General features: G+C 39.2%; 1 protein-coding gene across 6 annotated transcripts in view; it reads left to right on the top strand.

The window, feature by feature from the left end:
* OFD1 (OFD1 centriole and centriolar satellite protein) overlaps positions 1–12,821 on the top strand; it is a 39,663-nt gene that overhangs the window by 3,159 nt on the left and 23,683 nt on the right. For all 6 annotated transcript variants that reach the window (XR_014510414.1, XM_083437435.1, XM_083437437.1 and 3 more), the window contains exons 3-14: positions 279–479; positions 1,614–1,682; positions 2,111–2,141; positions 4,054–4,158; positions 5,687–5,823; positions 6,400–6,573; positions 7,089–7,195; positions 8,882–9,001; positions 10,226–10,299; positions 10,744–10,835; positions 10,968–11,157; positions 12,289–12,419. Coding sequence is in view for 5 of the 6 variants with exons in the window: in XM_083437435.1 (XP_083293561.1) it covers positions 279–479; positions 1,614–1,682; positions 2,111–2,141; positions 4,054–4,158; positions 5,687–5,823; positions 6,400–6,573; positions 7,089–7,195; positions 8,882–9,001; positions 10,226–10,299; positions 10,744–10,835; positions 10,968–11,157; positions 12,289–12,419 (1,431 nt within the window). In the remaining variant the exon portion in view is untranslated. The remainder of the gene's footprint in view (positions 1–278; positions 480–1,613; positions 1,683–2,110; positions 2,142–4,053; positions 4,159–5,686; positions 5,824–6,399; positions 6,574–7,088; positions 7,196–8,881; positions 9,002–10,225; positions 10,300–10,743; positions 10,836–10,967; positions 11,158–12,288; positions 12,420–12,821) is intronic.

Here is a 12,821-nt window from a genome sequence, read left to right as displayed (position 1 = left end):
GACATTGATATAGTAGTCACAACTGTAGGGCAAAGGTGTGTGTATATAAGCCATGAAATTGTGAGATATATTGAAAGAAATATTACTGCCAGATTTTCTCTTGATGTATTGCTTGACTGTTCAATGCGTAAAGCATTATACACACCAGTGTAACACAAGGTTTCAGTACACTTAACATATCAAAGTCTTAAACTTTTTTCAATTTATTTAATGTTTCTTTTTCACTTTTTCTTCTAGAAATCCCAGTTAACAATAATATAATTTTTTCTTTGTGCCAGACACAGCTTCGAAACCAGCTCATACATGATCTAATGAATCCCATTTTAAGTGGAAAAATTCAGCCACAAGCTGTTTCTAGTGAATGCAGTTCATTGTTAATTGGTGCTTCTAACAGTCTGGTGGCAGATCACCTGCGCAGATGTGGCTATGAATATTCACTGTCTGTCTTCTATCCAGAAAGTGGATTAGAAAAGGATAAGGTAAGTACCTTCTTTTGAAGGATGTGTTAAATTATGCTCAGTACATAAATGAAGTCCTGTTTATCCAGTGCAGTTATTACATTGTCTATCAACCTATCTAGACCATCTTTAGTCCAAAAATGCATTTGTCATTTTTTACTAGGTAAGTAAGTAAGTAAGTGTGGCCCAGTAACAGATCTTAGCTATCTTACTGAACACCAGTACACACACACACACACGGCCATGCACACATTGACCCCCTAGAATCCTCAAACAATTTATAACACCACCACTCCAGAAGAGCATAATGCTGTGTGTGTGTGTGTGTCCACATTTTATATGTAACTACAAACAGTCCAAAAGTGGGTGTAGGAAAGTCTGTTGACTTGCCAACAGGAGACAGAGGGATCTGTTTCTGCTAGGATCAGGCCTTTAATTAGTCTTGGAAATCTCAGGAAGAAGACATTATGGGTACGTACAGCAGGATCAGGTTCATCTGTGTAGGGCAGGCACCCCCAAACTCGGCCCTCCAGATGTTTTGGGACTACAATTCCCATCACCCCTGACCACGGTCCTATTAACGATGGATGATGGGAGTTGTAGTCCCAAAACTTCTGGAGGGCCGAGTTTGGGAATGCCTGATGTAGGGTCTTCTTTCCAATGCCTACTGGAGGTCAAATGGTCCCACAAAACATCTAAAGTACAGAGAAGAAGCCACTTCAGAATGAATGCTGTTGATTGGAAAGTTAATTACAGTTGGATCAGCCAGCTTAGAAGCAGTCTGAGATATGTTATGGAAAATTCTAGGAAAGACTTTGTGCATGCCTGACTGAGTGGCTGTTTCTGAGCCTCTGAAGGTGAGACATTGTGTATGTGTGAACTCGTGTGTGTATGCAAGAGTGAATGATTGTAAGACTCAATGCGAATCATTGTGAAACTGTGTTAACTTCTGAGTGCCTGTGTGTTTGACTGCAAAAGTGTGTATGATGGCATGCAATAATTGGCCTTGATACAAACAGTGAAGGTATATGTGATATCCCAATCATTATCTCATTTTGATTTTGTTGGCTTAGTTGTTTAACTTTTTTGTTTTGACAATATGGATTGTCAAATGTATAATTGAGAGTTATCCGGTTTCTTTATCTCCTTATAAAGGCGCTCACCATGCAAGATTTACTACAGCTGATAAGGATCAATCCAAAGACTGATCTTTACAAAGCACTGGTAAAATAATTTATTTCTTGCAATCTTATTTTTTGTTAAGCATTGGGTAGATAAGAATGCAGTCAAAATCCTCCACCTGTGCTGTGGAAGAGGGTTAGGATAAGGTGGTAGAGACCCTTTGCTTCACTGCTGCGAAGGCCCTACTGCACTCTGTGGAGTGGGAAACTATTAGTGGTTGTTCTCTCACTGGCAGAAGCTTGCAGAAAAGCCCCAAAGGGAGTATTGTGGGATGCTGCCTGTTCCTCAGGCCCCTCTGGTGCACCTGCCTGGAATTCACACAGCAAAAAAGGGGGAAGGATATGTCCCATAGCTTTTGCCCTGGCCAGTGGGAGTGGCAGGGCTTGGGGTGTGGCAGCTACTTTGCAGCTCTTCAGCTGGAGCTCGGGACTGCAGTATAAATTGACTAAATAATTTTTTTGTTTTTCCAGATTTCAGCTTCAGAAAAAGAGAATACGAAAGGTACAACTATAATGTACATATATTCTAAGTAAGTTAAGATTGTAGGCCACAGTCCAAAGATATTGTGTGTGTTTAAAATTATGCACACGTGTTTAAACAATTTAATTAATTGTTTAAATAACAGTTAACTCAAAACTGGGTTTCACTCAAAATCTCCATGGTTTAATTTTTTTTAATGTTAATAATAAAAGTACAGCAGTTAAAAACAGATGGAAACATTTGACATTAAAATAAGTGTCCAGTGGTTTCTTTGACATTTTCGCATAAGCAGATCCTGCTGCTGAAGAGGCAAGCTGCTGTTTGGAGGAGAGGAGTTTGAACAGCAACTCTGGATAGCATACATAAATATTTAGACAGAAAAACAAAATAATGCACATTTTGTGGCCACCTGAAGCCTGTGTGCAGCAGTATCAAAATATAATACAAATACAAGAAAAAGTAGCATCAGTAGCCATCACAAACCTTGCTAAACAAAAAAGTTTTCAGCATGTGCTGGAGTTGCCTCATTGTTGGCGCATGCCTTATTTCTAGGGATGACAATTTGGGAGAGTGGACACAGCCAGGGAAGGCCCTCTTACTGGGTAATCCAAGTGGATGTCTTCTGGCTGTGGCTTATCCATGATGTTAGGTGATGTTAGGGAATGGGCAGATTTGCGTAGGTGAAGATGTTCACTTTGATAACCTGGTCCCAAATTGTTTGGGGCCTTATACGTTAATACCTAAAACTTGGTGCTGTAGCAAATTAGCAGCCAGGGCAGTTCCTTTAAAAATGGTGTTAGTAACCTAACTGCTTCATTCTGCACAGCTTCTAGACCAATATTATGGAAGCCCCATGTAGAACACATTGCATTAATAAAGTATTGAGGTTACCGGTGCCTGGGTCACTGCAGCAAGACTGTCTCTAGGAATGGCTGCAGCTGGCATATCTACTGAAACTGATAGAAGACACTCATTTCCCCTGGAGCCACATGAGCCTCCAGTGTTAATGATGGATTCAGAAGCACCCCATTGTATGAACCAGCTCCTGCAGAGCAGGTGCAACCTTATCCAGACCAGGCAAATTGCCTAATTCCTGGACCTGGGGACAACCTACTCACAAAGCCTCTATCTTGCTGGGTTTCTGTTTATTGGCCCTCATCTAGTCCATCACTACTCTCAGTCACTGATTCTGAATCTGCACAGCTCCTGATTCAGATGTTGCAGAGAAATAAGAAGCACTCCCTTAATGACCATTCCCAATAGCTTTATATAGATGTTGAATAGTAGTGTGGACAAGATGGTTCCTTTCATAACTGCTAACAAACGGTTACCTAATGCTATCTGTGGAACCAGCCCCACAAATAGTGGTAACACTGCAGAAGAGTGTCCCCTGCTCCCAACTCACAAGGCCGAACCAGCAGGAAAGCATTGTTGATAGTATCAAAAGCAGCTGAGTGGTAGAGTAAGAGGGTTACAGTCCCCTATCCTGATAAAGAGCATCCAAGGTGATCAAGACCAATGGAGTCTCATAACCAGGCCTGAACCCAGACTGAAATGAGTCTAGATAATCTGCTTTCTCCAAGAGTACCTGGAACTGGGCAGCCAGCACACTCTCAAACAACTTCCCCATAATATGGGTGTTGGAAACCATATGTACATGTTATATGTTAAAAATGTTTTACCTGTTTTGAAATGTTTCAGATATGTTTAGTTGTTTTTTTTTAAAAAAAAACATTTTTATGTATTATTTGCTACCATAGGCTCTTTTTGAAGAAATTTTAAAAATAAGAGGGGCAGCTTTTTTTCTTTAGAATTGTTCAACTTCCGTTCATTGGTACTCTTTTACTGTTGCAAAATATTATTTATTCCTTCTTGAGTTTGAAACTTGTCATTTGTTGGAGAAGAGATGTGTGATTAATGGTGTATCTCTAAGGCTTTCTTGTACAGATATTAACTGAACTGATAGACCATAGCCTGCATAAGCAGATCTGCAACACAGAAACTCAGACCAGTCCCACACCTGGTAAAGAATCTCTTGGTAAGTGGAGTTACTGCAATTGCTTTATCCTCAGACTTTCTTAGCTATTTATATATTCAGCCTTAAGAAAGAGAATACTGTAGCATCTGTTCTGTAGCCTTGCTTTCCTACTGCTTCTGACATAACTCTTCACTAACTGGAGTATATGTACAACTTTTTACCTTTAAAAAGCATATAATCCTTCAAAAAAGTTGGGAAAGCTTTTAGCTAGGAAGGAGTTGCACATATTTATATGTTGCAGTTTCTAAATGTGGATCAAAACATAATTGTGGGTTCACATTTCAACACAATATGGTTGTGAGTTTTGTGCTTTGAGAGAAAACAGAAACGTTGAAAATGGTACAGAGAGTTCTCTGGAAAGATAGGTATGTGATTGCATAGGTATGTACTAGACTGGTCCAATGAATTCGCTACACCTAGCCAGCTGCACAAGTGTAGAACAAAAATAGCAGAATTATTCCCCTCCCCCCCAAAAATAATCTTGCAGGGTTAAAAAGTATACTAATGTATACACCAGTCACATCATCCTCTTCTACTTCCTGCACCTGCAGCCCAGGCATTCTCTCTATGGTTGTGGGGAAAAGGTTATTTTCCATTTTAGCCATTGCAGAATATCCTTTATCATCACTGTACTGTATACTCCAAAACACTGCATAGGACAGAAAACATATTTCAGATGAACAGATCTAACACAAATGCAATACTAGCCCAAGCAATCTATTCATAGAATGAAAGTTAGGAATGGAATACAGATGCAGTCTGGAGTACAGTGGCATCTATTTAAGCTGGAGCATAGCTTCAGGCTGCTAGATACCTGATTTATTTCTATATTGTTTTCTCTCTTTCATTTATTCCTTGGTGCTCTTTTTAGTAGAGGTTAGTCATAGATTTATGCTTTCAGACCCTTTCCCCCTCATCAGAGGCAGGGGACCAATTAGGTTGGCCTTCCCGTGGAGGCGGATGGCTTCCAGGTAGCTCTTGGGGATTTTCCGACTCATATGACTGGTGCTTCTTTTGAGGCCCTGGCTAATTTGTGTAATATGTGAATGGTGCAGGCTGTTGACACAGTCAATCACAATTGAGTGCCCTCTGCCACTTTTCAGTAGTTACTTCCTGCTTGTGGACTGCTCTCTAACGGGACTTTTGTCTGGTGCTATATTTATCTGTTAGGCACCAGGCAAAGACTTCCTTTTAACCTAAGCTTTAGGTCATTAATTTGAAGATTTTAAAAAGTATTTGTGGACTCTTTGGGGAGGGGGCAGGATCTGTAAGACATGTCTCTTATTTCTATAGATGTGTGATTTGGGATGGGGGGAGTTATTGATGGTGTTTATTGTAACTGGTTTTAGTATTTCTTACTATGTTTCCATGAGTAAAGCAACCAATAAATATAAATCATCATTGGCATCATAGCATAATAAAATGAATTAGGAGAGCTGGCCCCTATAAAAATGTCAACAATGTAAATTTCTTTTGTTTAGTATGATCACATATAATGGAACAATCCCTTTTGTATATTTTTTCATAGCTGAGAAACTTCAACTGATTGATGAACAGTTTGCAGACATGTATCCTCAGTGCCACAAATCTGAGTCGTTTGAAGTAAAACTTGCTGAATATAGAAAAGAAGTAGAACAGCAGCTTCAAGAGGAAATGTCTCAGAAGGTGAAGGGAAATGGGAGGAGAGGCAATGAAGTTTTGTCAGTCTTAATGCAAATTTTCATGTGCTTATTTGATGCTTTTGTTAGTACAACAATTTACTTTTTCTCAGAGTACACAAAATACATGAAGGAAAAGCAGAGGACAAACATTTATTGAGCAAGACATGGCTGTTTACATTATGATTAGTAGGAGTAATCATAGGGATAAGTTGCAGGATCAACTAAATGCTCTGTCTCAGTTGCTTGTTCACTTAATGGCCAAACTTACATTAAACAGGAGATCTGTGATTAGATCACTTTGTCTTTAAAAACTATAGGAAGTGACTTGGATCAGGGCTATAATGTGGCTTAATCCTTGCATGCATCAGTGCTTGCTGCAAATGCCTGTTCACCCAACAGCTGCTTTTAAGAAAAGGAAAATTGGGAGATCTGATTAGTTGTAGAGCAGTGGATTTACCATGGTACTTTATCACATTCTTACACAGGAGGGATTTGCTAGTCACAAGAATTAGCCATCTACCTGTGATCTAATGTTTTTATGTGACAGTTGACACTTATAATTTTATTTTGAATGTCACAGTTGCAACACTTCAAAGAGGTTGAAATAGCCAAAATTAAGATGGACGAGAGAGCACAATCCCAGAAAGAGATTTCAGAGCTTCGTAAAGAATTTGAAAAAGTTCACAGAGCCAAGTCAGAGGCTCTAAGCTCTCGAGAAAGAAATGCTATTGAGAGGCTTCAGAAGCAGCAAGAGGTAATGTTTGAAAAAAATGAACTAAATAGAATGGAGGTTTTATCCTATATCAAGAGCCATACTGGGAAATGTATTGGGAATGACTATGTATTTTGCTTGCAGGTTACTTCTATGTGGTTTGTTCCTAATCTGCAATTTGTGCCGAAAAATGTGACCACCTGCTATTAAAATGCACTGCATAAGTAATTGTGTGGGATGCTGTATTTGAAAAAGTGGAAATGCATCTTCCATGTCCTAATATTTGCGTCTTATTCCCTTCGCACTGTTAGCCACCTAAAAATAAATAAATCATAGAACTCTTCCCATAACTCATAAGATACCTGTTGTAACTACTGCTAAGTCTTCTAGTAGTAACTAATTTTATCAGCAAACTGCATAATGAAGTACAGGCAGTTCCAGCAACCAGTTAACAATAGAATGCTAGTTGTGAATACAGCCTTCCAAATCTCATATAGAATGTGCAGCTGTTGCTACATTTGGGGCTGCTTATAATACAAATATGTTTTTTCCAATAGATTGATGCAAGGGAAATTTATCTGCAAAGGCAAAGCCTGCTGAAAGATATTGAAACAGTAAGATCCCGAGAGGCAGAACTGAAGCAGAGAATAGAAGCTTTTGAACTGTGAGTTGTTAAACATTCATATAACTTTAGTTGGGGGGAAACCCCATATTTTTCTTGGCCTTCTAAATGCTACAGTTAGTATGAAGCTTCATTTAATCTTGTTTCATTAAATGTAATGTTACACCTCTAGAAACAGTATTATCCAGCTGCTTTTAGCGGCAGAATTGTTCCCTGTTAACTTGAGTTTTATGGTGTTTCATCGAAAAGTTGGCATTGCTTTGACAGTTTGTCTTGAAGTCAATACATTTTTTTTGTTTTTTAATTAAACCATCTAGATACTGACAACAGTGCATGTTGATGTTTTGCCATTAGTCCTGATGTATATTTAGGAGAATATGGGTTTGTGAACTGCTTAGAAGTTTTCCATCAAATAAGTATGCAACTTTTGTTAGTTAAATACATACAATAAATAATATTTAAGCATAGTTGCTCAGGAATCCATAATTAACTGATTAGGCAGTTTAAGTTTGTCGCCTTTGAATTCCCTTTCCCTCTCCTTCAGTTTAATGATAGATGAAAATCCCTCTGATTACCCAGAAGAGGGAGCTGGTGAACCTTTGAAATAGAGGAATAAGCTTCATCCTCTCTTGTAATTCCTTTACTTTCAGCATTTGCAGTCCTAAATAATTAGTTCGTGAGCCGGTGTTGTTCAAGATTTCCTGAAATCAGTAGTATATGTTCAACAGTAGGGTTGTCAGATTTAAGGCCTAATCTTTACCACAGTCCACATTTAGATCTGCCAGGGCTTGGTAGCTATGCTGTAAACTATCTGACATACCAGTGATTGCTGCAGTATGCTTTAATACAGATCTCTGTGATCATGCAGTGCAGAGTGTGGAATTTGTAATTTGCCAGCATTTGCAGTCAAACCGGAATGGGTAATAGTGACCCTGGAGAGTTGTATGGCAAGGTAGTTTAAGCTGCCAGGATGTTTTTTGTTTTGTTTTGACATAGTGAAGAAATTTGGGGTGGGGAACAGTGCCATGTGGGAAGGAGATTAAGCTGATGATAAGTTTGGGATTGACTATGGGAAGTAGCATAGGTGCTGTTAAAAGTGGCTTTGCAAAGCACAGTGTGGGTGGAAGGGTTTGGATGCAGAGGGGTATTTGAAGAAGCTGACATCCAGCTTTACTGCTATTCTTGCTCTAAACAACTGATTGGAAGGGAAGTGTAGTTACAGAAGGGAACATTTGAATATGAAACTATTGTCCATATGATAATTATGGGAAATGTGGGGGTCTGAAGACACATTATCATCTGAGTCACTTTAAACCTACCAAGTAAAAACATAATAACAAATCAAATAGCAAACTCAGTTCTCCATGTGTGGGTACTTAAGATAGCTGCATCCACATATGAGGGAGATGGTAGGAAGCTTGGTGAAAATCTCAAGGGTTGAGGGGTACAAAAAAAGAGAACTTTAAAAAAAGAACTCTAATGGGGTGGCAGAATAGCCATTTGCTTCTTACCTCAGCACCCCACCCCCCACGAGGCCAGAATATTAATCCAAGATTATTGTTCTAGGCTGGCCAGGGTGTTGGACAAGAGCACTCCTAGGCGCATATTGAAGCATTTTGTTGTGAGTTCCACTGTAATAATAAGTTCCCCATCATGTTTCTGATGCTTCTGTCACCTGATTTGTTCTGTTAGGATTGTTTTATTGTGCATTTTCTTTCTTTGCTTCAGAGCTCAAAACCTTCAAGAATCAAAAAATAAAACTGTAGAAGATGCACTTCGTCATCGAGAGGTAACTGTGAAGAACATTGAAGAGACTTATGACCAGAAACTAAAGAACGAACTCCTAAAGTAATTAATTTGCCTGTCTCCTTCAGTAACTGCATATGATGCACATAGAAAAGTAGTTGCATAGTAGAGACAGACAGAATATACTAATAAGTGAAACATTTATGGAGCATTTTTATATACTAGGGATGTTTCTGTCAGTCTGATGTGAAGAGATGGAATTTGGAGCTCTTGCCCTATGGACAAGAGGAGAGTAATGGAAGCAGCAAGCCTATAGAGGTTTCTTGTTCATCCTCTTGCAATGACCTGAAACTCTACTAGGGCAGGGGTGACTAGCCCACAGGTCGTATTTGCTCCCCTATATTTTTTTGTACCGTACTTTTCTGTATGTAAGATGCCCCCATGTATAAAATGCCCCCTATTTGGGGGACTCAAATTTAAGAAAATGGGGGAGATGGCACAAAGCTGTTGAGCTTTTTTGGGGGGGCGGGATTACCCAGGGTTGTTGAGCTTATCTGTTCCCTCACCAGTAGAAGCTGCCAATTGCCTGCCCAATTGCCGCAGCGTCGGCCACTAAACACCACCCATTGACACAGCAACCAATAACAACCAATAATAGCCGCTGGCAGCCATGGCAGAAACCAATCAAACGTACACCCTATGCACTCCCCTTGTATAAGACGACCTCCACTTTTTAGCATGATTTTTAGAGAGAAAAACCTAATTTTCTACACAGAAAAGTACGGTACTTCACACATTGCCCATGCCCACCTCTATACTTCAGTCCCTGGAGTGCTGACCAAAGGGCAATGTGATCCTCTGCCTTAAAAAGGCTAGCAATTGCTGTTTTAGGAATTTAGATTTTAATTAAGAGATGCTCAAATATTCAATATTTAATCAGGAGATGCTCAAATATTTAAACTCAGATTAAATTTTGTAGGCTTGTCATGATTGAAGGAAATGCTGCTGGACAGGGTACACAGATATACTGGCCTCTTTCCTCCTGTGCCAACTTTGAACAAAAAGAAACCAAGAGTGCTGTTTTAAGCAAGTTTCAATTGAGTTCATCTGCTCGGATTCAACTAGCTGTTAATTGTGTTTAGGACGATAATTTTATATATGGGTTCTCCCTCTGATTTGAATCTGAAGATTGAATATGGTTAGTTATCCAGGATAAAGCTACTATGACTTTAGTTATAAAGACACATGGAATCGAAGCTGACAGTGCTTAATCAATTAAAAGTCTTCAATAATTTGGCAACACTCCACAATGCTTTTTATTCTTAGGTATCAGCTTGAACTAAATGAAGAATACATAGCTAGAACCAAGAAAATTACTGAAGATGAGAAAAAAATTAAAGGTGCTTTTTATTTCTATCTCTCTATTTTAAAAAACCCTACTACAGTGGTGCCCCGCAAGATGAATGCCTCGCAAGACGGAAAACCCGCTAGACGAAAGGGTTTTCCGTTTTGGAGGTGCTTCGCAAAACGAATTTGCTATGGGCTTGCTTCGCAAGACGAAAATGTCTTGCGAGTTCCTGCGGGGTTTTTTTCCTCCCCCCCCCCTTTTTCCCAAGCCGCTAAGCCGCTTAACAGCTGATCCGCTAAGCCGCTTATCAGCTAAGCCCGCTAATAGCGCTAAGCCGCTAATGGGCTTGCTTCGCAAGACGAAAAAAACCGCAAGACGGAGAGACTCGCGGAACGGATTCTTTTCATCTTGCGAGGCACCACTGTACTCAAAAACAAATGTTTGACTTTTATTTAGTGAAATATGTCTAATATAAAACTTCCCTGTTTTTGACCAGATAAAGCTATGCTTTTGCATGAAGAGACCATTTCTCTTAATTCAAAAAAGCAAGAATTTGAACATGCTGTATCACATTCAAAAGAGCTTGAGGTAATTGAAGTTAAAATGTCTGTTTTAGCAATATATTTTTACTACCTTTATAATTCAGATGAATAAATTATCCAGTTATATCCTGGAAGAGGTCTACTAACTCCCCCCCCCCCATATGGTATTTGTTTCCAGCTGGAAATAGATTCAGTCAAGGCTCAAGTTTTATTATTAAGCAAGCAAAATCAGTTGATGACAAAAAAACTGGAAGAAGTCTCAGATTATCCAACACTAAAAGAAGAGAAAATGGAACTTCAGGTGCAGAATAAGCTACTCAAACAACAGTTGGAAGAGGCTCGCAATGAAAACTTGGAACTCCGAGACAGTTAGTGTGAATCTAATATTCTTTGAAAAAATTTATTAGCAAGATTTGCAAAGAAAATACATTTTAGAAATGTAATAGCATGTCTGCTCTTTTATTTGTTTCTCTGTGTTAAATATCTATTTGTTTTTCTTTTGTATTTCTGTCATAACTAAATGGGTTTTTCAGGGTTTTCATAGTGCTTCAGGAAGTAACTCCTAAAGTTCCAAACTACTTATCTGCACCTATCTTTTGCAAGACTGTCACTGGACCTATTGAATAGTGACAATGACATCAATGGGCTTTCTTTAAAATTGTGTTGCACAAGATATAAAATCTGGAGTAGCTAGCCAAAGGTAAAGCATATGTGCTTTGCTGATTATATACATATGACTGATTCAAGCAAGGAGCTAAAACCTCAGATATAGAGGGACCTCAATTGGCTTGGTTATATGCCCTTATTATAAGTTGTGTATGTCAATGTGTATATTATGTACTTGAGTGTTTTGATGCCCCAGAGGCTAAGATAGCCAAAAACACAGAACAATGACTCACGTTTTTGAAGGAGCTTCACCAATAGGACTTCATAAGGCCTATCTGCAGTCCACTGTTTGCTCCTCTCCTTGGTTTGTTGTGCTGTGCTGTCCTCAGTATCCATGTTGATTTGTGCAAAACCCACACCAATGTTTTTCTGATTATTGGATGGAACCTTATTAATCTTTCGTTAAGTCCTGATTAATGCTAAGAATAATGTTCAGTGACTGCCTGCATCCAGGGCTTTCCATGAGTTAAACCATTTGAATCATAGCACGGGACACTAAAGAGTGTACAGTTGTACCTCTGGTTACGTACTTAATTCATTCCGGAGGTCCGTTTTTAACCTGAAACTGTTCTTAACCTGAAGCACCACTTTAGCTAATGGGGCCTCCCGCTGCCGCCGTGCCGCCAGAGCATGATTTCTGTTCTCATCCTGAAACAAAGTTCTTAACCCGAGGTACTATTTCTGGGTTAGCGGAGTGTGTAACCTGAAGCATATGTAACCCGAGGTAGCACTGTAGTTGGGTGGCCTGCTACAGAGTATCTGTTTATCAGATGCAGTGTTTCCTGGCAAGGTTAGATTTTAACTTTATCCCTCCCCCCCCCCCCCATTTATAGAGTTGAGTCGGCCATCAGCTGAATATTTGGTCCTTGAGGCAGAGCTGAAAAGAGCAAAACATGCTAGGAAGCTTGAAGGTGAAGAATCTGACACTCATAAGCAGCTCTTGGAAAAACAGTTACAAAATGAGGTAAACGTGCCATTTTGTTGTTGTTTACGCTTGTTCTTCTAAAAAATACTTTTTTAAACACAATAGAATCAGCATAAATTCATCAACCACATTTTCCTCACTCCAAATTATTAAAGTCTAAAACCAGCGTTAAAAAATACAGTCTGATCCTGCAAAAGCAGTGCACACCCTCTACACTTGTATTTGCTGCTGAATTGAGAACTCTTTGCATGACACTAAGTAAATTGTTAGTGTTGTAAATGCTTACTGTGCTAATATTATACTTTAGGAATTAGACAACTAAATTCTCCGAAATAAAGGCCAAGTGTAGACTACATTCATATTCTTCATTTCTCTAGATGAGGAACTGGTGCTCTCAAAATCAAAATATCTGTTTCTCTCTGCCTCCCTTCCACCAGTTCA

The sequence above is a fragment of the Podarcis tiliguerta genome (assembly GCF_965153285.1).
Source record: "Podarcis tiliguerta genome assembly, chromosome: 4".
NCBI lineage: Eukaryota > Metazoa > Chordata > Lepidosauria > Squamata > Lacertidae > Podarcis > Podarcis tiliguerta.
Note: the sequence above shows the minus strand (reverse complement) of the source record. Positions and strands in the feature narration are given on the sequence as shown.